Source organism: Sarcophilus harrisii, chromosome 5 (assembly GCF_902635505.1).
Source record: "Sarcophilus harrisii chromosome 5, mSarHar1.11, whole genome shotgun sequence".
NCBI classification, from domain to species: domain Eukaryota; kingdom Metazoa; phylum Chordata; class Mammalia; order Dasyuromorphia; family Dasyuridae; genus Sarcophilus; species Sarcophilus harrisii.
Window position 1 is genome coordinate 232679560 of NC_045430.1, and position 23821 is coordinate 232703380.

The window sequence follows — 23821 nt, forward strand, 5'->3', positions numbered from 1 at the left end:
AATATTTAGAAAAATAATACATATATGTTAATATTGTCATGTTTATCTTTTTAAAATAAATGACTCTTGATTATCTTGTTGGCAGACACTGTAACAACACTAATCAAAATGCTTTTTAATCAGATATGTGTATAAAACTAAGAATAAGCCACATGATCACTTTTCACAATATATTTTTTTAACTCATGTCTTTGACCTCTGCAAATGGTGTTTTAAATGGTATATTGGCTCATATCCAGCAATTATTTCTAGCCATAATCAATAATAATAGTTCATGTAGCCACATAACCTTACTTAGACAGTCATGCTTCACATTACTTAAGAAACTTCAGTTAGGAAAAGGCAATTTCTACTTTTTATAATAGGATATACTTAAAGGCAATTCCAACTACAATGTGGTTCCTTGATTAATTAGAAAGAGTTTTTTGTTGTTTTTTTTTGGCTTTGTTTTTCTACTTATTTGGTCTCCAAGAATTCAAACTTTTTATCAAAAGACTTGATAGGAATACACTTATTTATGCCAGTTTGGTTAAAATAATTTTAAAGTTGAGTTACTTTTATGTTATTTTGGCACACTAATTTTAACAGCAAAATTAGTGAGCCCAATGTAACTATGAATGAATATATATATTTGCACACATATATTCATTCATACTTTTAGTTTATATCCTGAGTCTCTTTGGATATACACATATAAAGCCACATGTCAGAAGTAGTGTCATAAAATTACTATTTCAATTGGGTTTTTATAATTGGAGCATCATCTTCCTTGGCTTTTGGCAAATTCCACTTTAGAAAGAGGAGCAAACTTAATTAGTAGGCTTTAAGTGCCATAGTACCTGGCAAAGTGCCTTGCACGTAGTAGGCTTTCAATGAACATTTACTGAATAATCAACATTGTTGTATTTAAATCAAGCCCATATTTAAAATTAAGTGTGAAGTAACATTTAGCTTTCTAAGAACAACATTAAACTAAGATTTCTAATTAAGAAAAGTATTAAAATGAAAATTCCTGATGGGGGAGTAATATCTTTAAAGATTCTCTATTGTTTCAGATGATACAGATGAATTTTTATTTACCAGATGATCTGTAATTCTCTACATATAAACAGTCCTCAAATGCTAAACACTTTTTTTTGTTTATAAATGGTAATTATGTTACAAAAGATCTCCAAACTTCAGACTATCACAGTGAATATTATTGAGTTAATACCAGGAAATCTTCAATAGTAAATGTAGAAATTTAAATTACAAGCAATGTAAATGAAATACTTTCTTAATATCAAAGTCTGATATTCACTTGGAAAGTTTGATTGGACAAGTATAAGAGTAGAACTGGAGCTGTTGCATTTGTTGCATTTGAATCTGACTTCCGATAATGGTGTTATGTTGACTAGTTCCATTTTTCTATCAAATACCCTGTAATTAATTACCAATTCAGGGAGTAAATCAGAAGCCTATTTTCATATGCTTTTGTCTCTCCTATAATCGTTTTTAAAAATTTCAACCCTTTACTGAGTGTTAGAAAATTCTTTTTTTAGGTAGTGCAGCAATAGTAAAAGGTTGTATGCTATGAGTTTTCAAAGTAATTATCCAAATATAATCATGTTCTATGAACATGTTCTACAAAAACCTAATTTCCCTTTTCCCTAGCACTAAAATTTTGCATTTGTTATAATTAACTCCCAAAGAAAGTAGAACAGTTTGATTTCCAGAAACTTTAAAAGAAAATAAAAATTGCTCTAAAATAAGTCTAGGTAAAAAGAGAGAGAGAGAGAGAGAGAGAGAGAGAGAGAGAGAGAGAGAGATGGTGATCTTGAAAAAGAGGAAAATCCGCTTATTAGATGGAAGAGAAATTGATGTAAATGAAGCTCCCTGAATTGCTGTTCATGTTGAATGAAACTGATTTTGCAAATAGAACTTGGACAAAGCAAGGTTACTTTTTTATTTAAAATGTTTTCTCCTCAAAAGAGGCCACCACTTCCTAAATTCAGAAACAGGCCCAAGAATATGTTAATTAATTGCATTGTTTCCCAGGGAAAAAGTTAACAAATACAAATACAATTAAATTATCTTAAAAAAAAAAAAACTTGATTAATATGTTACAATAGATTGTCAAGCACCTAATTTCGATTTTTAAAATCTGCAACGTGTATAATTTTATCCTTTGAAATTGTATGATAACAGTGCCAGAGTCTAACATGACCCCATAGGGTGAATCTTATGAAGCTTAACATTCCTGGCGAATTAAACCGCACAAGCCTCGAATCCCTTTTTGTCAGTCTTACTGTGGTACTTCGGAATCGGAATGTAGGCAATTTTTATATGGTGGTACTTCCCCCCAATTAAAAAAGCAATGGCCCTTGGTGCATGCAAGAGGAGGAAATAGGGTAACACGTAAAATACAAGAAAGGTAGCACGGAAGACCGACTAAGAATCCTATATATGTCCCTCTCCCCCCAGTCACAGCTAAACCACCCCTCTTCCATTCTCCACCCCCACCCGGATTGTTCTCAGCTTTTTTTCCTCCCCAGAAAAACTCTTTGCTGTTGTGGTGTACAACATACACTTTTTATGCTAAATGATACATGCCTGGGACTTAGGATCTAAATACGATTTCCCCTTGCAAACGAACACCAACTAAATAGCAGTTTAGCACAAAACCCAACACCAGGATAATTAGGCATAAACCAAAAGAAATCTCCAATTGATTTTTAGTTTGCTTGGAAGAAGGTCCTGAATGAGGGCAAGTCTGGATGAAAATGGATTTGAAAAAAAAAAAAAGAACTTTACAATGTTTACTCTTCCGATTACTTATTTTAAATTCTCCATTCTTAAAAAATATATAGATATATTATTCCATAAGGAAAATACAAGTTTAGAATGTAGGAGGTCAGTCAAAGAGATGTGTTCATGAACGCACAAAAATTCTGATTTTACTGCAGTGCTTCTAATGAAAAGGGGGAAAAGGAATCTATTGTTACCAATACCTTGAACTTGTTTCTTAAGAGATATATGCAAAAAGATGAAGTTTATGAACATTATCTGTTAACTTCTTTGTTGTAAATAACTTTTGTCAAATGATCTCATGGTGATGTGTAAATATAATATTCCATTAGAAATCGATTCTAATTGTTTTTTTTTAAATCCAACTTAAAAAATAATGCTGTTTACATTATAAGAACAAGGGAATGGATATTTTAAAAAGATTATCAAGTCATCTTCAAATTCGCTCAGAAAGGATTCTCCTTCCCTAAAAAGATCTGGACCACTAGGCTTGGTTTTTTTCCTTCACTAGCCCTTACTGAGGGTGACCACAGGTTTGCCTGAAAGAATCCGGAGTACTTGATGGAAATTCTCCTTTTATTGGCTTTTTGGAAAATGCGATGTATGCCAGAAATATTGCATCTATCTCACAGCAGGGAAAACAAGATATTTTTTGATAGCATGGTTGCAACAATTTTTTTTCAAAATTTTGGTGACATTTAATGTTTTTTTCTCTTGAAAAATATCATAATTTTGAACACTTTTTTTCAAGACTACAAGATTACCTTTAATTGAGTCGTATTCCAAATTTCCTATCTTAACATTTCGTGCTCCAAAATAACCTATAAAAACATGTTTTTCCCCCAAACAACTATGAAGATTTTCCCCTCCTAGAATTCATATTTTTAGAAAATTCCAACTTCCAACTTTCCAGGTTCAAAAATATATATGCATACACAGATTAAATACATATGTATATACAGATTATAGTCCGCATGTATCAACAAACAACTGTTACTTTATGAACATATCTATAAGCTGCTTTGCCTTTGCCTTTTCTTTTTAACACGTGAATTGCAGGCTCGCTGGGCTTGCTTCAGTTCCTGACACGTTTTAAAGCCTCCCTTTCCAGCGGGTCTTTAGCCGAGAACCCCTAGCCTGCCTCGTCAGATAATAAAACTTGTCGCTCTGACCCAACAATGTTTGAAGTTTAGGGCGGGTGGGGGATGGGGCCGAGAGCAGGGCAGCTCGAGCCCTTCTCCCTCCCTTGCAGGAGAAGCTGGAGGAGAAACTGTGCGAAGGCGCCTGAACAATGGGAGCTGCTGGAGGAAAAGAAGCCCAACTTGCACTTCCTCCCTTTGCACTCATTCACCACCGCAACACCCGGCGCCCCCTCCTCTCCCGCTTGCCTCCCCGCCTTCATCCTCCACCCCAGCCCAGCTTCCCTCTGGCTTTCCTCGGGCCCGCCTTCCTCCCTCTCGGAGGATTCCCCCGAAGCCGCCCGCGTCCCACTCTCACTGCCCGACTCCACAGACTGCCAGATCCTCTCCACGGCCGCCGTCCGCCCTTCCCCCCGACCCCCACCCCGCCCCAGACCGGCGTCACTGCAGCCAGCCTCCGCCCGCCAGCCTGCTTCATTCACCGCCTGCTTCCCTGCAGCCTTCCCCAGCCCGCCCGCGTTTCCTTCCTTCTTCCAGGACCTAAGCCGCGGGAAGCCCGCCTTTCTATCCCCTCCTCTTTTCTGCTGCTTTTATGATACTTTATGCAATCCTCCCAATATGAAAGTTGCTGCTTTCCCCGGTTTTAGAAAAGTGACTCAGAACCCACGCTGTCGTTTTCCTTCCACCTTGTGAGTTTTTCTGGAGACAGCATATTCCACTTAAGAGAGAGAAAAACGTAGCGAATGAAAGAAAAACTTATTTCTTCAACTGAAACGTACGGTCTACATTTAAAAAGAGCGAATCCTCGACCTTTTTCATTGTTCCCTTTTAAAGCAGTTATTTTAAACTTTAGGGTTGCTCCTTTAAACCAAATGCCTTATATGCATTTTGATAAGGGAGATAAGGGGTAAGAGCACGTTAAAAAAAAATAATAATAAATCAAAGATCTATTTTTTGTTTCCTGGTAAGGAAGAAAAAAAAATAAAGGCTACGAGATAGAGCCCCAGGAAGGAGCTTCGGTGGATGGAACTCATTGGGAGCAGGGTAGGCTACGGGGGTCGGGGAAGAAGTGAAAAGGAAAGGGAAGAAAGAGGATGCACTAGCCAGGCTGCACATTTCACAAATGAGGGAATGAGAAGCACAAGGGGAATGGGGAGGAGGGGCTGGAGCGTAGTAGAACCCCCTTGGGCAGAAGGGAGCTCCTCCAAGAGAAGAGTAGTTTATTGTGGGAAGTGGGGGAGGGGGAGGAGCAAACCCACAGCCATACTTACTGGAGAGGGGGAAGGGGGATAGTTTGAGCTTTCTTGTTTTTAAGGGGGGGGGGAAGGAAAAGCGGGAGAGGGGAGGTGGGTAATCTGGGGGAGAAAAGCCATTCATTTTTTTCTCCCACGTTTCCGTAGAGGAGCTAGAGATGGGGTTAGTAGGGAGAAAAGGAACAAGATTAATGGGGTCCAATAATATTCAACAGGTACTGGCCATCCTCCATCCCCCTTCCAGGGCTGCTGCAGAGGCGGCCGCAACCCCCCCGGGCCAACAGCCCCCTCCCCCTTCCTTCTGTTCCCCTCCCCCCCTCCAGCTGGGCCAGGAAGCACACGGAAGGCCCAGCACCACCACTTCCCCCACCTCCACCCCATGCCACCACCCCCGCCTCCTCCTGCCATCTCCGCCGGAGCTCCCTGGGGATTGGGGCGGGGGAAGGGGGATGGAAAAGGAGGGGAGAAGAGAGGGAAGGCGGGGGCTCCCAGTCGGGAGAATCCTTCCCCAGGGCTCTAGGAAACCGGGGTGAGGGTGGCGGGAGGCGGGGGGGGGGGGAGGAGAAGGAAGGGAAGGCGACCGGAATGGCGTGGGGTGGGGGTGGGGGGGGCGGCGCCGGCCGAGGATTAGGGAAGTCTCGAGCTCGGCACGAGCGCGGCCCGCGCGAGGGATTCTGGGTAAAAAGTGGCCGCGGCCACCGAAGGAAAACGCCGAGAGGAGCCGGGGTGAGAGGTCAGCGCCTGGGAGCCCCGCGCGCCCGCCGAACCCCCACGTGAAGGCGGCGCGCTGGAAGGGAGGCCCCTCTGCTTCCCGGCCTTTTCCTCCGGCAGAGGAGCCGGGCTCGGGCTCTCCAGCCCCCGCCAACCTACAGCCCAACTCTCCCCTTCCTCCCCACCCTCCTCCCCCATTCGCTCCCCCCCCCTTTTTTTACACGGCATGCAATAACGCAGTAAATTTGCTTTAACAACAAGTGGGGGTGGTTGTATTTTCTCCTCCTCCCTCTCCTCCTCCTCCCTCCCCCCCTTTCTGGGGCTCTTGACACTAGTACAAACCAGGACTATAAACATAAACATGTGTCACTGTAACAGGGCAGGTAATATACGGATTTGGGGGTGGGGTGGAGGCGGGGGGGGGGGTAGGTGGCCGCTTTGGGGGCAGTAAAAACGCGTGCTTCACGTGCCCGTCCGCTTTGGGGGCTCCCCCTCCCTCCCGGATCTATTTATATAATGCCGCCGGCACTGGGTCACTTACTCATTCTGCTACACCGACCGACAAAGCGAGACTTTGCGGATGTTGGGCGCAGCCACGCCGAACACTATTTCTCTGCACACGACTTCCCTTCCCGTGCCCGGTCTTTACCGCACTTTCTTCCATTAGCCAACAGTCATGTCGAGGCTTTAATCCTATTTTCCTTTTTAAAATTCCTTTCTAGTCAGCAGCGAGAGATCAATTCTTGGGACTTGTTTTGTGCCTGAAATATCACATCCCTACCGACCATCTCCTTCCCCTTCTCCCCCAATTGTAAAAGCATCTCTGGAGAAAGACTAAGCCTTAAAATTCTAAGAAAGGCAATTTGGCTGCTCTGAAGTTTGAGCTCTGTTATTGAAAGACTATTTCATGGGCTTTACCTACAGACGTTTAGCAACTTCTGGCCGGACTCTGCTGATGGGGCTGCGCTGATCAGCCGCAGCAAGCTTTTATTATTATTTATTTAAATAGTCCTTCAACTTTTTGCCTCCTCTCAGTCCAAACAAGACCTGCCACAGACCACCTAATGGCAAAGTTAAACGAGTCCTCCAGGATCCTCGGCCGTTAACTTGAGACGGAGGGAGATACAAAAAAATGTGCAAATGGTGAAGTGGGTTCCCTTTGTTCTTTCATTGTTTCTCTACGAACTGCCGGATACAAGGACAGACACTTACCTTCTCTTCTTTTTGCTCCCAAAATCGGACGTTCCCATCAGCCTGAAAATACACAATCCACCTCGAAAAGTAACTACAAATGTCGGAAGAGTTTGTATTCCATTCTTTTTCGCTCTCTGCCCTCTTTTAGTGTAGGATTAAGTTGCCAAGCACGTTGTTGCAAGCTGTAGCCCCCCGCCTTAGTGAATCGGTCACGTTTAGGACCCTCTAAGTCCATCCTAATTCTGCCAGTAGAATCGAGGGTATTGAAGATCTACACATTCAAAAGGAAGGGTGCTTACAAGTATCTAAAAAACTTACAAAAATGATCAGGCTTTTTTTATAACACTATATTTTGCACTACATCACCAAGTGTAATTTGCCAAGAAATATTAAACATTTTATCTATGGAAAGTTTTTTTTTTTTTTTTAAGTTTACACTTAGCAATTGTGATACTTAGACAGATGGAGTGAAAGGCAGATTTGTATCAGCATTTAACGCTAAGAGTGCGTTTTACATAACGTTTGTTGTGCCATGTGCTTATAAAAACAACAAACAAAACAGTAAGAACCCAGAAAGATTGGAAATGAAACTTTGAATTTGAATAGTGTGTGAGGAATTGGGTAAAGATAGTTTTTTGCAATTTAATTGGGGGTGGGTGGGAGATTGACCTCACAAAACATGGTTATTCAACTTAAAGTGATTTAATTTTCATTTTTATTCTAACAATTCCAAAACAAAGCAAAAAAGGGAATTTCCCGGTTGCTGTGTAACCATATATATACATACATACATATATATATATATATATTTATATTTAAAAGTGCCCAGGCTGTAGGGCATTGCTTTATAAAATCTTATTTTAATCTGATATTGTAACAAAATCTGTTGCTACAATTAATATTTGAAAGGATCCTTGTGCATCCTTAAATGGGAACATGTGAATTTTTTTTTTCTTATCTCCCACTTTTTTGTGCTCCGTTTAATTGCTGCAGTGAAAACTACTGCCTGGAGTCCATATTCCTCGAGGTCCTTGGGCTGCCGCCAGTGGATTGAAAACAAGACTGCTTTCAGTAACTGGTTCTGTCCCTTGCACCCCCTTCTTTGCTCTCCGCCGCCTATGGGTGCTACTGAGTTTTCCAGAGAAGCTTCAGCAGCCTAGGGATGGCGCTTGACACTTCGGTGTCACTTAGCACTGAATCTCTACACATTTGGTCCCTGTGTAAAATAAACAAATAAAAACTCTGGCGATCCAAATAAATTGTGGTTCTTGGTATTTGGGTGTCATTTTAAAAATCTGTTTTGCACCCTACTTTTCCAGATTTTTTTTTTCTAAATTCAGAGACACGTTAAAATGCCCTTGTGTCTCATAGGAAAATATTGCAACAAAACAAGATAATTGGGGGGAAAGGCTCTTGCAGAAGGAAAAGTGGCTTTTCTTTCATAGCATTTAATTGGAATTAAAAAGATTCTTGAGCTGTAAACATTCTTTATTTATTCAGCACACATAAGCAAGCATTGTTTTATCACCATCATAATTATGGTGTCCTTTAAACTGGCTGATAGCAGGAAAGATAAGGGAATGCGCTTGTACATTCAGATCATATCTCTCCTCTATCCCCTATTCTCTCTCTCTCTCTCTCTCTCTCCTCTTTTTCAACTCCTTTCTTGATCACCAGGATCCTTTAATTCCTTGGAAACATGGAGAACTCGAGGTTTGTGGCCTGACCAATTTTTACAATATCAAAATTATTTTTATCATGTTGTTGATTTGATGCATTTCATAAATTTTCTGATCTCCTACTTTTATCATTGGTTTTTAGCTCACATCATATGATTTCTGAGAATAGTTCTTGAGTTGCATATTGCTCACCTGTATGTAAGAAAAAGGTCTCATGCACCAGGGTTCCTTGCTGTACCTTTGTCTAATTCAAAATGCACACTTTTAGGGCCTTTTCAGAACAAAGCCTCACAAAACCCTCTTTACCTCCAAGGATTTGCAAATTTATAAAGGCTGCATTGAATTCAAGATGGGTCAAGGGGCAAAAAAAGGGTAGAAGGTCACTGCATTTTGATTATGGGTCAGTAGACAACATGGCATGTACTATGTGCCCCAAACTCCTGTTAAAAACAGGATTTTAAAATGTCTAAGAATAGAAAGATAGGCAGTTTGGAAGACACCCTCATTCCTGGTCAGTTTGAGATAAGTCAAAAAAAAAAAAAAGAAAGAGACATTTCAAGGAAAATACACATAGCTAAATTTTAAATTGTTGCTTGGTTTATTATTTATCCTTCCTCCTTTTCCTTCAAAACCCTTCAAAGGTGTGATATTGTTGGATAAATTAAGTTATGGATCTTTTGACTGTCAGATAGGAATTCATTGTCTCACATCTTCAATTGATTCAATTCCACTTGATTATTTTTCTCATATTTTAATTTCTGCTGCCTTTTTTAAGTATTGCACTTGCCTTTTATTAATAGTATAAGAAACTCCACTTATTCTTTCAAACTATTATACTTATATTATTAGTGTCTCTGTGATGTCCTCAAACTGTTTTCTTTTTTAATCCAGTTTGAAAAAAATGTGCCCATGGATCTCTAAAACAAATGTATACAGAGAAGGAGGTGGGGGAGAAGACTGAGGAGTTGAATCCTCATTTAAATTATGTATGTCTGGGTGAAAGCTTGGAAGGAAAAGGTTTATTTTAATGCTCTTCAGTACTTTAATTATATGACAGTTGTAGTGAGGAAAATGCAAAAGTACCCTTTAGGTTTTCCTTCAGGTTTTCAAAAGAATTTTCCCCATTAGTAAACTACTGCTGCAAATTGCTGTTGCATTTCCCAGCTAACCATTTAAAAGACTGTAAATGCTGTGTGCATTACTCGGCTCCAGAGGGAAGAGGTCAGACTGAATTGCAATGGTATTTAAACATAAAAAATGCAAGGAAAATAAATCAAAATACAGCATCTGAAGGTAAAGTTAGCACATTCACAAGGGATATGTAAAGATAAAGTTTCACATTCTCATTGATTTAACACCTTTTCAAAAAAATGAAAGCACTCTAAAAAAATAGATATAGTAAGAAGGTGTTAAGAATCTTATTTTATCTTTATTTATTAATGATACTTTTCCTTTGACCAGGCAGCATTGTTTTGAAAGCTGAATTATTTTCTACCATAGATTGTAGATTGCACATTCCCCATTACTAAAATTATCATATTTAATTAATAAATTTAGGGTATGTCCTGTGCTTATAGCTAAGTATACACATATTCCACTCATGAAGCTATGAAGACAGAAACATACATATATGTGGATTTTAGTGAATCAACAAGCATATATATGGATTTGGAAAGCATAGAAATCAATAGATATTTTGTTAAGAAGAAATTAAGACTGACCATCTCCTAAATTGGCTTCACCGTTGATTGTAAAGGAGGTTGACATGGTCGACAAATTTATCAAAGAAACTCCTTTGCTTTTGAGAGATAGCACTTTATATACATCTGGATTTGTACACACACTCAAAGTAAGTAAATTATTGCATAACTTTAAACATAATTGATAACAGACACCTTTAATTTTTCATCTCCATTCTTTTGGCCAGCTTTCACATTAATAATCTAAGCCATAAATGTTGGTAGCTATTGATCGCAATCCCCTGTGTGCATGCAAATCCATCTTAAAGTCCCCTGCCTTTCATGTGTGTGCGGGCAGGGGCCTCCACTAGATCTTTTTATCGGGATCGACCCCCAAGGTGCCTGGAGAAGACCTCGGATATACAACGTGTGCTGATGGCCACAAGAAAGCTGTCTGTCACATTCTGCACACACACACACACACACACACACACACACAACCATAGGGTAAGTTAAAGGAACAAAAGAACGCGTATGACGTTCAGAAAGATTCTTACTATAAGTATAACAATGTGCATATGAGTAAATATGCGAGCATCTATCGAGATATAGATCACATATAAATAGAGCTAACATTTTCCAAGACTTCTGCCTTTTATTTTTCCCTATCTGACTCTCACTAACTATATTTTGATATTTTTTTAACTCAATATATTTGCTATTGGTATTTAAAGCATCCTGTGCTGCAAATATCTTAAGAGATGGCAAAGAGGGAAGAGCCAGGTAATTTTGAAAGTTACTAAATCACGTTGCCATGTGCAAATGTGTGTGTGTGTGTGTGTGTGTATGTGTATGTGTGTGAAAATCTAAATAGAACCAGAGAACTAAGCTACCTGGTAAGGGAGGACTGTCTATCCAACCTTTTGTGATCTCTTCTCAAAGGCTTTCTCTGAGTTTACTGTTTCTCGACGGTTTGACTCTATAGTCTAAACCTTAAAGCGGGGGGAGGGGAATTGGGCGGAGGGGAGCGGGGAGGGAGGAGAGTTGGCAGTATATAAGTGCATCAGGAGGAATTTTTAAACGACATTATTGTCTCAGGCAATAGAAAGGCTCTGATGATTCTACTTTGTAAAACAAATACCAGCATCTGTTTTGCCTCGAAACTTTGCTTTCTACTCAGAGATTTTGCATTCTGCTTCCTGTGAAAGTGAAGGAGAAATCCGCGGCGTGATAGATCCCGGTGCACCGGAAAGCTAACTCGGTGGATGGTCTGAGCTGTGACGAGGCATTGTTCATTCTGCCTCTCGGTTACGTTGAAAGCCTGAAATATCACGAGATCCATTCAATGAGCCTTCTTTCATTCAAGGGACAAAAATGTAATTTGCTATAGCTCTGATTTCTTGGATGGAAATGCTATCCTTAGATTTCAAAGGCAAGAACTAGACATCGTGGTTTGTACACACATTGATTAAGTTGAAGAGCGGCGATTACATCGGTGCTGAGTGCAACAGTAGTCCAGGGCTGACTTTTCAAATCCCAGCCTTCTGAGTTACAGACTCTCTTAAATAGACTTCCTTAATTTCCGGATGTACTTCTTGAAATTCCCAATTCTCTTCAGAATTCCTGGGAAATTGCAAGGGAGCTGAAGTGGGGGTGGGGAGCTGTGGCATAGATTCCGCCTGGTCATGCAAAACTACCTTTTTTCTCCATCATCACTTCCCCCTTTTCCCTGTTAAATTCTTGATTTTTATTTTTATTTTGCCTTATCTACTGGTGCTAAACTCTCCAGGCCAAAGCAGTGGAAGCTGGAACTTTTGAATGAGAAGGAAGACATTATTATACACCTTTTCCCCTCACTGAAGCAACCCCCCCCCCAAAAAAAAATCCGTTTATTCTTTTAACCACTCGGATGTGTCTATTTTTGCAAGAGGAAGAATCTATATAAGTGTCTATGTTGCATCCAGTTTGAAGTTGCAAACATTAACAGAGGACAGTTAGTAGGACTTTTCAGAATTTTACATATCAGCTTGCAATCAACCAAGAAAAGCATTGTAATCCAACTGAAAAGAAGCTTGCTCTCACTTGGCAGTCTTTGGGGTTGTTCCCGTGAGTGACACGAAAATGTCTTTTAAGGTATCCAAGAAGAAGTTAAATCTTAATGTTACATATCCAAAGTGAATTAAAAAAAAAAAAAAAAAAAGATCAAAATGCTTGACTTCCATGGAAAAATAGAAGACTTGTAAAAAGCTCACTGAAAACTACCAACTAGAAGCATCATAGACTACTGAAAGTCTACATCACACAGCAGCACTTTTTTTTTTTTCATCATTATTACGTAAAACCTCTGGAAGCACCTTGGGTGTTTTACATTTTCTTTTCTTTGCTGCAGAAGCAATCAGCTCCCTGGAATCCTGACTGCACAATCCAAGACCCTGGAATTGCCTAGGTTGGAGATCCTACTACGATTTTGCAGGCGATCCAGCCTGGTTAATTGTGAAAAGTGTACACATTTCTGGCTTATCTATGCTTTGTTATGGGTCTGACGTGAAACCACCTCCTCCCTCCATACTACAGAGCAGATATTCTGTTGAACTGTTACAGTATTTCGGAGCAGAAGCCTTCGACAGCCTCCACAGCCAAATAACTTTGTTACTGGATGTAAAAAGGCTAGATTAAGCAAAAGAGGAAAATCAAAGGAAATCCAAAAAACGTAAGTATCTGCTAGGGGTGGTGAACAGCCGAGGGTTTAACTTTGTAGTTCCCAGCCTCCCTCCCTACTCCCATAGGGGAAATACCAGGCGATTCTGCACATTTCTCCTTAGCTCCATTTTCCAGAAAGAAAGGAGAAGGGAATGAGTGCTTCTATAGAACGTGTTAATATTTTTAAAGTCCCTTTCTTTGAAAGGATGATACATTGTGTCCGTAAAATGCCAAGAAAGCAAAAATAAGCAGTATTCCTTTAAATACATATATAGTATTTTTTAAAACCTACAAGGCATGCACACCCTACTAGCGATGAAGTCGGTGAGTCAGTGTATTTGAGCTCCGATAGTTTAATAGAAAGATTTATATACTAACTGTATTATTTACTTTGGGAGGGGAGGTGGCAGTATAAGGGTATGCTAATTAGTGGGAGATTTTTTGGGGGGAAGGGGTGGAATATCAATTTTTATTGCATCACCTGTCAGGAGTGTCCAATCAGCGTTGGCTTTAGGGGAATTAATTGATGAAGGTGTCTCCGGACGAGCTCACTTCACTCTGTCATTTTATTTGTAGCTAAAGCAGCGGCGGGAATAGCAGCTGCATTTCTTTTCTCTTTCTCCCTTCACATTCCATTATCATAGTGCTCCCATGGAGAAGCAGGGGATAATAAAGGGGCACAGGTACTGATCTTCAACAGCAACTTAAGACACTCTGGCAAACCAGGAGCCTGATGATTTTTTCCTTTTTTCAAAAAACAAAAGCAAAAGCCAATCAGGAATCTAGTCAATGTAATTTCCTATTTTTTTTTTTCCCATCTCTATGTCTAGTTTATTTCACCTCGACTTTGGCACTCCCTTTCACCGGGAATAACAGTCTTTGTTATTTTATTAGCAGGATGCCTTGAGACATACGCAGCATCTGGTGGAGGATTAACATACATACATCTCTATGTATGCGTCACATATATATTTACTGCAAATGGTGGGAATCATTTAAGACCCGAAATGGGCGACCTGAAGTCGGGCTTTGAAGAGGTGGATGGCGTGAGGCTCGGGTACCTCATCATTAAAGGAAAGCAAATGTTTGCACTCTCCCAGGTTTTCACAGACTTGCTGAAAAACATCCCGAGAACCACCGTACACAAGCGAATGGATCATCTGAAAGTGAAAAAACATCACTGCGATCTGGAAGAGTTGAGGAAACTCAAGGCTATCAACAGCGTCGCCTTCCACGCCGCCAAATGCACTCTGATCTCCCGGGAAGACGTGGAAGCGCTCTACACTTCTTGCAAAACCGAACGAGTCCTCAAAACCAAGCGGAGGAAAGTCAGCAGGGCTTTGTCAACAAAGGAGCTCCAACCGGAACACGCCGCCGCCGACCCTTACCCCGGCTTTTGGAAGGACAACCACCAACTTTGGCTGGGATTGAATGAATCGGCGCAGGCTCTGCCAATCAGCAGGCAGGCTCTGCGTCCCGGGGACGCCGCCTCGCTACCGGCCGTCGATCTACCTCAGATTTTTAGCAAATCCCCCGGTCAGCGCTACCCGGAAATCGCGCGATCGCCTTGCAAACCCCCCCTAAACTATGAAACTGCTCCGGTCCCCGGGAACTACATCGCCTTCCACTCGGATCCCCCGTACTTTCGGAGCCTGCTCTGCAGCAAGCACCCGGCGGCGGCGGCGGCGGCGGCTGCAGCGGCGCCGCCGCCGCCGCCTACTACCAGTCGGCAGCCCTTCCGCAGCCCAAGCTGGCGGCCGGGGCGGCGGGCAGCCCGGTCAGCTTGACTTACAGATACAAGCGGAAGCGAGCCTGCGAGGGGGGTGGCAAGGACTGCCTGCTGAGCCCCCAAGCCAGCGCCCGGCGCCTCCTCATCCTGCCCAGGTCCTACAAAGCCAAGGCGGCGGCGGCGGCGGCGGCCGCGGCGGCTGCGGCGGCCGCGGCGGCGGCGGGGCCTCTTGTCTGGAGCGGTTTCACCTGGTCAACGGCTTCTGCCCCCCTCACCACCACCACCACCACCACCACCACCACCACCACCACCACCCGCCCGGCAGCAGCCCCAGCAGCCGCCGCCCCCGCAGCCGCCGCCGCCGCCGTCTGCCCACCATCCTCCGCACCTCCCCACCACCACCAGCCGCCGCCGCCGCCTCAGCCTCAGCCGCCGCCGCCGCCGCCGCCGCCGCAGCAGCAGCAGCAGCCCCAGCCGCCGCCGCCGCCGCCACATCTGGGCAGCTTCCCCGAGAGTTACAGCAGCGACTCCGAATCCAGCTCGTACTCGGACCATGCCGCCAACGACTCGGATTTTGGCTCCAGCCTGTCTAGTACCAGTAACTCCGCGTCCTCCGAAGAGGAGGAAGAAGAGGAGGGTGAGGAGGAGGAGGAGGAGGAGGAAGAAGAGGAGGAGGAAGAGGAGGAGGAGGAGGAGGACGGGAGTGGCTTGTCGGACTCGAGCGAGGTCAGCTCTGAGGAGGAGGACTCGTCTTCGGACTCGGATTCCAGCTCGGGCTCCAGCCAGGTCTCGGTGCAGAGCATCCGTTTCAGACGTACCAGCTTTTGCAAACCCCCCAGCATGCAGGCGCAGGCCAACTTCTTGTACCACCTGGCCACCGCCGCCACTGCAACCAGACCCGCTGCTTTCGAGGAGGCCGGCAAGCTGCCCGACCTCAAAAGTAATGTCAAAGCCGAATCGCCAGAGGATTGGAGTCATCAGAGCTGGGCATCCAAAACGCCTCCCGCGTGCTGCCCCGGCAGCCTAGGAACTTGTTTCACCGAGATAAGGAACGATAGGGTATCCGAGATCACATTCCCACACTCTGAAATTTCCAATAACTTCAAGAGAACTGACTTGACCATTAACTGCGGGGCAGAGGGGGCCTCTTCACCTAGCCCAAAGACAAACAATGCATTTCCACCACAAAGAATACTCCGAGAGGCGAGGAAATGCCTGCAAGCCACTACTACTCACTGTGCAGATCACCATACCGTTCCGTCTAGGTTGTTAAATACCGATTCTGCCGCTGCGGCAGAAGCAAATTTAGGAAAAGGTTCCAAAATCCCTCACTGTATAGAATTTACCTCGGATTTGCCCCCTTCACAAACTGATTCTGAGGTGGATGCTGCTGTCGCTTCTGCACACTCAGAAGCAGCAGCAGCAGCAGCAGCAGCAGCAGCAACAGCAGCAGCTAAAACAGAAACTCCGTGCCCTGACTCAGGCAATAAAACATTGCCATTCCTGCACAATATTAAAATCAAAATAGAGGACAGTAGTGCTAATGAAGAATATGAACCTGACCTTGTTAAGCATAAGCTAAAGTGTGAGTGCAATGATACAAAGGGTGAGTTTTACAGTGTGACTGAAAGTAAGGAGGACGCTTTGTTAACAGCCAAGGAAGATTTTGCATGCACTGAAAAAGAAACCACTTCCTTAAATCCACTGACTCAGAGTCAGGGCCTTTCATGCACTTTAGGTTCTCCAAAACCTGAGGATGGGGAGTATAAATTTGGTGCGAGGGTGAGAAAAAATTACAGGACACTGGTGCTGGGAAAGCGACCTGTACTGCAGACTCCTCCAGTCAAACCAAATTTGAAATCAGCTAGAAGCCCTCGTCCTACAGGTAAAACTGAGACACATGAAGGAACACTGGATGATTTTACAGTTACCAATAGACGAAAAAGGGTAGCCAGCAATGTAGCATCAGCAGTGAAAAGGCCATTTAATTTCATGGCAAATTTTCCCTGTCCACCATCACTAATTATTGGGAATGATGGGGATTTGTTGCCGGCTTATTCCTTAAACACCACTAAGGATTCCCAACCTCCTCACAAGGCCCATCCTATATGGAAATGGCAGCTGGGCGGTTCTGCAATACCTCTTCCACCTAGTCACAAATTCAGGAAATTTAATTCATAAAAAAATATTTTGGGAGATATTTTCTTGAACCATATTACCTTTCTTATGTTGTAAACTGCACGGGATGGTTTGTACAAGTCCATTATGCTTTACACCCCTTTTGGAGTCCTGGTTTTTCACTTTGTGAAGACAGAAATCGGATTACTTTTTTTTTTCATTGTGGGTTTTTTTTTTTTTTAGTGGGGGGGGGGGGGGGGGGAGGAGGGTTGGTTTACATTCCACAGACTACTTCAGGCTAAAGACTCAAGTAAAACTCAGTTATTATGGTAGAGCTGGAACACTTTACTGTTTCAATGCTAATAATGCACCGGGTACCTCAATTCAACTGCTACAAATAAATGTCAAAAGGTTGAATAATAAATATTACAATGAGCCATTAAGTTTATGCACTAGATTTCGGACATGGAAGTATAACTGTTAATTCAGTGAAAGTTTGTTAAGTTACATGGTTACACAGGGAGGTATCAAGAGGGTTCTGTGTGGCCACACTCTACTTTCCTGGAGCTCTTGTTCTGGTGGTGTAGGGTATCTTTTCTATTTCTTTTTCTCCCCCTCTCCCCCCCCTCCAGGAGTTGCACTTACTATTTTTTCTATAGAGTGGAAAGGTTGGGGGTTTGAATCCTGCTCAAATACTGGTAAAAGCTGCCTCATCTACAATGAGTAAAATAAATATGGAATTGTATTTTTGGAAAGGTGTGTTTTTACTTGTACAGCCACTCCTTGCAGTTGGAAAAGTAAGGTTATTTTTTATTGTGGTGGTTGTTCATCCCCAAAAGTCTTAAATAAGGTTACTGGTACCCACGAATGTACTGAAGTTGTGGTCTGAACGTGCCCCTTAAAGCTTGCAAAGCAACTAAAATATTTCCCTGATTAGAAGGACAATTTATAGCTCACCTCCTCATAGTAAATAGAGCAAAAAAAAGTTAATCTATTGAAGAAATGTCAAATGAGGAGTTAGAAATGGCTAGCACCACCAATGAGAATACCAGGCTGTCCAGGGCCCTTTGGTACCACAACTCAGACATTTGAATATTGTTACCCATCTCTTTTTTTCTGCATCTCTCTGAACTTCACTTTCCCTCACCATCCTGTATATAGAGCAAGAGTATCTCTACTGCAAGTGACAATCAGAGGTGATTCTCTATATTTGCACTTAATATCAAAGTAGTGGAACATGCAGATGGCTAGGGTGTAGCCCTTGGTCAGGACCATGCTGGTGTAATATGTTGTGATGATGGAAGCAGTAAATCAAAATTATGGAAATTTGCACTGTTGAAAAGCATGCTTTAGCTTTATTTTCAATTAAAAACACTATTTAAAATTCCTGGTTCCATACATTTCTACTTATTCAAGATTTAAGTATAATTTACAGGAATGAATGGTTTTCTTGGCTTTTTCACTTTTAGGTTTTATCTGGAGGCAATGCATATGCAGGGGTTAGTGTTTTCTTGTAAAACTCAGATGAGAAGAACCAGGGAAGGGACTGAATGTTGGTGAAATCCTTTTTAAAAAACTTTGCAAACTTTCCATATATCAAAGGCAAAAAGTTCCAAGTTGGAGAAAATTGAGTCACAATTCAATTGTAATTCCAGTGGAACTTGGGTCTAATAATTCCTAGTTCAATTTTCTCTGCCTAATGTGTTACATATCCCAAAACTTTGCCAAATTAAATCAAAGCAATGGCATCTCCTGATCAATACCTGGAGAATACCTTATCATAAATCACAGAAGAAAACAAAATACCAATGAGATGTTTGCTTATGATTTGGAGTCAGCATTTCTAATGGAAATTAGTTTACAGTCTAGTTTTGAAAAATCTTTAAATTTTACCTCCATTGAAACTTTTCTTTTGTCTAAAAATATCTCCAGGAGACATTAGGCTGATCTCAGTCCTGATGAATAGAGATGTGTTGTGATTTTCCTTTCATTCTAAAAGAGCAAAGCTAAGAATACTTCCATCCAAATCCATTTGGATGGAGTAAACAGATGCTTTGGAAATGGTTCCCTTCCTTCCCTTCTTGAAAGCTGCCAGATGTAGATGCACTGAAAACTAGCTATTTTGTTGGAATAGTAGCTATGTACAGTGTATAAATTGGGGGAAGTTATCCTTAAATCTGTATTTGTAAATGTGTTCTAGAGACTTCACAGTTCCAGTACTTCCAAAGTTCAATTCCCAGAAAGTTGTGACTGGTCTCTCAGGCTGGATTCTTGATTTTTTGGAAAGTAGCATTTAGGTATATAGCGAATTGTTTTGGAGAGCAACTCCTTTTAAAAGTGTGAGACACACACATTGAAAGTGCAGTTTTTCCTCTTTCATAGTTACTTAGTTGAGAGATATCAAAGTTTAATTACCATTACATCTAGAACTTGTACACTTCTTGAAGATGAAGTAATTTTCTCCTGAATTGTAAGTTGAGGACATTTTTTTTTAGTCCACAGATACTCTTTTTATGAGGAGGGGGAGAAAAAGAAGGAGGAGAGAGGTGAAATAAGCACAATTTGAAACAAATGGACCCTATGGAATTTCAGACATAAAATATGGGCATCCAGCTCTGACACTTACTCTCCTGCCCTCAGAGAATCAATAGTTTCAGTTTATGGGAGCTGGAGAATGAGCAACATCGAGGCCGAGGCATTCCAGAGTGTGTCATTCCTGCAGACTTTTCTGGTGGGGTCGATGAACAAAGGCACCATCAAAAGGAGAGAATTTAAATAGTCAACATGAATTTTATCCACACAAATCTACTGCAAGCCAGTTAACCACAAGGAAAACTGGAGTAGGGGCTTCTGTGGGGCAAATGTACCAAGTACTGTACAGTAACTTAAAAAAAAAAAAGGATATTCTTTCAAAACCTGGTGGTCCCCTTAGCTTTTTTTCTATTCTGCTGTGGGAATTATTTTCCAAACAGTTAATTATTATTACTATTATATGATTCATAACAAAAGCTAAATTTCTTTACTTGCTATAAATAAATTTGTTCAAAAAAGGTAAGTTTTACAGAATGAGGGAGAGATTAGCTCCATTGCTAAGATGCAGTTTTACATGGAATCTGTGCAGAGAATTGAACTTTAAACACACACACACACACACACACACACACAGCACCGTGAAGCTCCAGGGTCACTGATTCCTATGTTTGTAAAGATCAACACTCATAGAAAGTAAAGTAAGAAAGAACTTGGTTTTAAGGAAAATATTTTAAAGGTTTCATCTCCCATAAAAATAATAAGAAATTTCCTGGAAAGATTTCTGCTTAAGTAGGGAGGATAAAAAAAGTTTTGAAATATTCCTAGTTTTCTAGGGTATTTTTTTTTTAAGGATGTATGTGTTTTGTTGCCTTCCAAAGTCAGATACCTATGCCTTAAAATATGTTAACTTGCCTTTCTTAAAAGTGGGTGTTCTCCCCACAGGCTTACTTGATTATAGTGGACTAATCTCAATAATGGTTGTTTATTTTAAAATCAACAACAACAAGGAGCTACCACTAAGCAGCAATAATACAAATTAGAGGGGCTGGTGTATAGATTTTTGTCTATCCTTGTCTTTATGGCTTTCTATAGTTTGGGAATATCCTTCTAAAGTTTTAATTACCAAGAAATGAAAGTGTCTGCAGAAAAGAAAGTGATGCTTTTCTTTGTTAAATATGGCAAAAGATGTAAAAACTTGCAGTTAAAAAAGGCCTTTCTCCTACTCCCCCCCCCAAAAAATCTCAAACCAAAACAAAGGTCCTCAGCAATTCTGCAAAGTAATTTTAATAAAATATTAGCCTATACAGAAGTCTGAAAAAATAGTGAGTGTTGTGCTTCACCTAGAAAAAATAAAGCTTCCTGCTTGAATATAATATGTAAATGAAGGGAGTTCCCAATGCCATTGGAGGCAGCTCCTCCTAAGTGGAAAAAAAATTTTTTTTTAAAAAAAGGAGCAGGAAACTGGAAAGAAGGATAAAGGCATCCCACCTTACAGAGTCTTGCTCCCTTAGCCACTAGTCATTTCCAGGATTTCCCCTGGTCTTTCCCCCATTCCATAAAAAAAAAAAAAAAAAAAAAAACAGTCCAAAAAAGGCTTGCTTTGCTGGCCTGGGCCAAAGGGCATTTTGCAAACTAGTCTGGGGGGTGGGGACATAAAGCAGATCGAAGAGGAGGGTTGAATTTTACCTGTTTTTGGGGCTTTCTCTGTTGCTTTTTAGAAGGGAAAAAAAAAAAAAAAACCCACAACTGCCCCAGCTATCATTCTTTGCCATGCCCTAGGTCCCTGCTTCTCTCTCCCTCTTTTCAAACTGTGGCGGCCTCACAAGCTCCAGCTTTAAAAGGCCTGAGATGTTTTGCATGGAGCTCTCACAATAGGGGTTGAGGGAATTGACAGTTTTAAAAACAAGGCGTTCTGTCCTTTCCAGCTGCCTAGGACCTCTTGCTTACACCATCTCTCTATCTAGCTCCCCATTGCCGCTCGCATTTTGCTTTCCCAGTAAATCTTCCCCCACACCCTACCCCATAACCTTCTCCATCTTCTTCCTCCGCCGTCCCCCCTTCCCCCACCCCCATTAGCTATGTTTGTAAACAAGGGTCAGTTTGGAGAAGCTTCTTTTGGGACCAGCCAGCTCCGGGAAATGAAAGGGGGGACGGCCTAGTGTTCGTAGGATCCACGGGATGGAGTAGGGGGAGTCCTACCCGTGGGGAAAGGGGGCAGAGATGCCCTGACAAGCTGGTCCCGCTCTGGCGGCCCGGCTCCTGCGAGTGCTAGAGCCTTGCGAGCAAGACACGTGCAACCCAGAGGCCAGCCTGACCCTGGGCTGCTCTGCTCTCTAGCCACAGCGACAAGGCTCTGGCAAGAGTTTTTACATGCCGCCATCTTGCCTGATGGCAAACCAGTTTCTTTGTGGATTTTTTCACCCTTTTCCAGCCCTAGGTCTCCGCTGAATTTGTTATGAACTCATTAGCTTAGGCGGAAGAGCTTGAACCCTTCCGCCATGGTCGCCTGTCTCCCCACACCTCTCGCCGAGTCTCACATCAAAGGGGCTAGTTCGGCTGGGCCACTGCTCAGGCTCTGCTCTTTGAGGGAGGCGGAGAGGACGCTCTGGCACGAGAGCGGCCTTTGGGGCTGCTTCTTTCACCCCCATTTTGGTAGTTCCTCAGCTGAATTTTTTTTTTAACTTTGCTCTCCTTTTGTCTGATCCCTAGCAATCTTATGCTCCTCCCTCCCCCTCTCTGCCCTTTCTCCACCACTCAGTCCACGTTCAAGCTCTTCCACGTGCAAACGCGAATTATCTTTTTGTTCTGGGCTGAGAGCTGGTTAAGTGTCTCTAAAACAATTTGTTGACATGCCCGACTTAAATATCTGTGATAATGAAGGGAAGCTTCGCACAACGTAAATATGGCTGCAAACGTGCTATATGAAGGAGGCACACATAGATATGGAAAACGTACAAAATGAGAGACAGAGAGCAAGAGAGAGAGAGAGAGGGATCGAGAGAGAACGAGAGAGAGAGAGAGAGAGAGAGAGAGAGAGAGAGAGAGAGAGAGAGAGAGAGAGAAGAGAACTCACAAAAAGGGAGAATAATATGGGCTTTGTGTTGCGGTTCTTTGAATCTCATAGTTAAACTGAAAATGAAGTTGTAGATTATAAAAACATCCCTGGTTGTGAGAAGTTACAGTTGAGCAAAGCAAACAAAGCAGTTACTTCCAAAAGAGGGAAAGTAGAGGTGAACTGCAGATAGGTCAATAGAAAAGTGCAACAAGCTTGTTTTCCCTGGTGTTTAAAATGCAGCCACAGTTGTAAAGTGTGTGAAATTACGCACTGGTCTCTTAAAGAGTGCCTAATTTATAGTAAATAGCAAGGTCTTTGTAAATGGCTTTATTATGTTGTTTCTTGTTAATTGTTGAGAAAATCTCATTGTTGAGTGTGAATGGCTTTATGAGGTAACCTGGTCCTCGGTGCAATCAAGGGGCAGTAAATGGTCGCTCTGCTTCTGTGGCCTAACGCAAAAACTGGGATCCTCGGTGGAAGAGGCACTCTGACCTTTTGGAGAAGCCGCGGTATCCTGGCTATGCAGGCTTTCCTCTCGGCTGGAGAGGCGGAGAGATTTTCCAGATTTTAATTAATTAGAAGGTGTGTTTTTAACAAGCTGGCAATGGAGAGCAGCTTGCAAAGTGCTGCTGGGTAAGCCCCAGGGCCGACTCCGGGGCAATCCTACCGGGCTGAGTGCTAAGGGCCAGAGGATGAATGGAAGGGTTCCTATCACCGGCTAAAAATGGACGGTGGTCTAGCTCTTAAGTAACGAGAGTCGGCAGTAGGTGGCTATGGGGGCGATGGACCCAGGCGTCCTCGACCCCTGGCACTGCTGTCACTCCGGGGCTAAGTCGGGGCCTCCCGGCCGCAAGGCTGGGAACAGAGTTGTGAGTGTGATTGGCTCTCTCACTGTCTCTCAAAGCAGCGGCTTTGTCCTTAGTGTTCCAGCAGCGCCCTTGGATTCAGGGGAGAAAGACCCTTTCGGCTGGACTCTGAGAAAGCCCCCAATATAGGGTCAGAGGAGGGAATCTGCAATCTATGAAAAGCTGCAAGGCTCGAGAGGAAAGCTGATAAGCACAGTGGCAGTCACTCCTGGGCTTTTGTTCGAAGACCTCTTCCCTTCTCTTCCCTTTTTTCATCTCTTCCCTTCCCTCTTCAGTCCTAGCTTTTTCGGCCTCCCTCTCCTTCCTTTTCTCTTTTTCTCCCATATAGATCCATTGTCTAAGAAACTTAATTTTCAAAATTGAATCCCGAGACAGAAGA

The 23821-nt window shown here is 42.5% G+C and overlaps 1 protein-coding gene across 1 annotated transcript; it reads left to right on the forward strand.

Annotated features, from left to right (window-relative positions):
• The first annotated feature begins 14036 nt into the window (after window positions 1-14036).
• On the forward strand, window positions 14037-17458 carry SKIDA1 (SKI/DACH domain containing 1). The gene is given in 5 exon segments (XM_031939882.1): window positions 14037-14840; window positions 14843-15090; window positions 15093-15179; window positions 15182-15265; window positions 15268-17458. Coding segments are annotated over 5 exon segments (2895 nt in total). The 5' UTR covers window positions 14037-14149; the 3' UTR covers window positions 17053-17458.
• Window positions 17459-23821: the final 6363 nt, after the last annotated feature.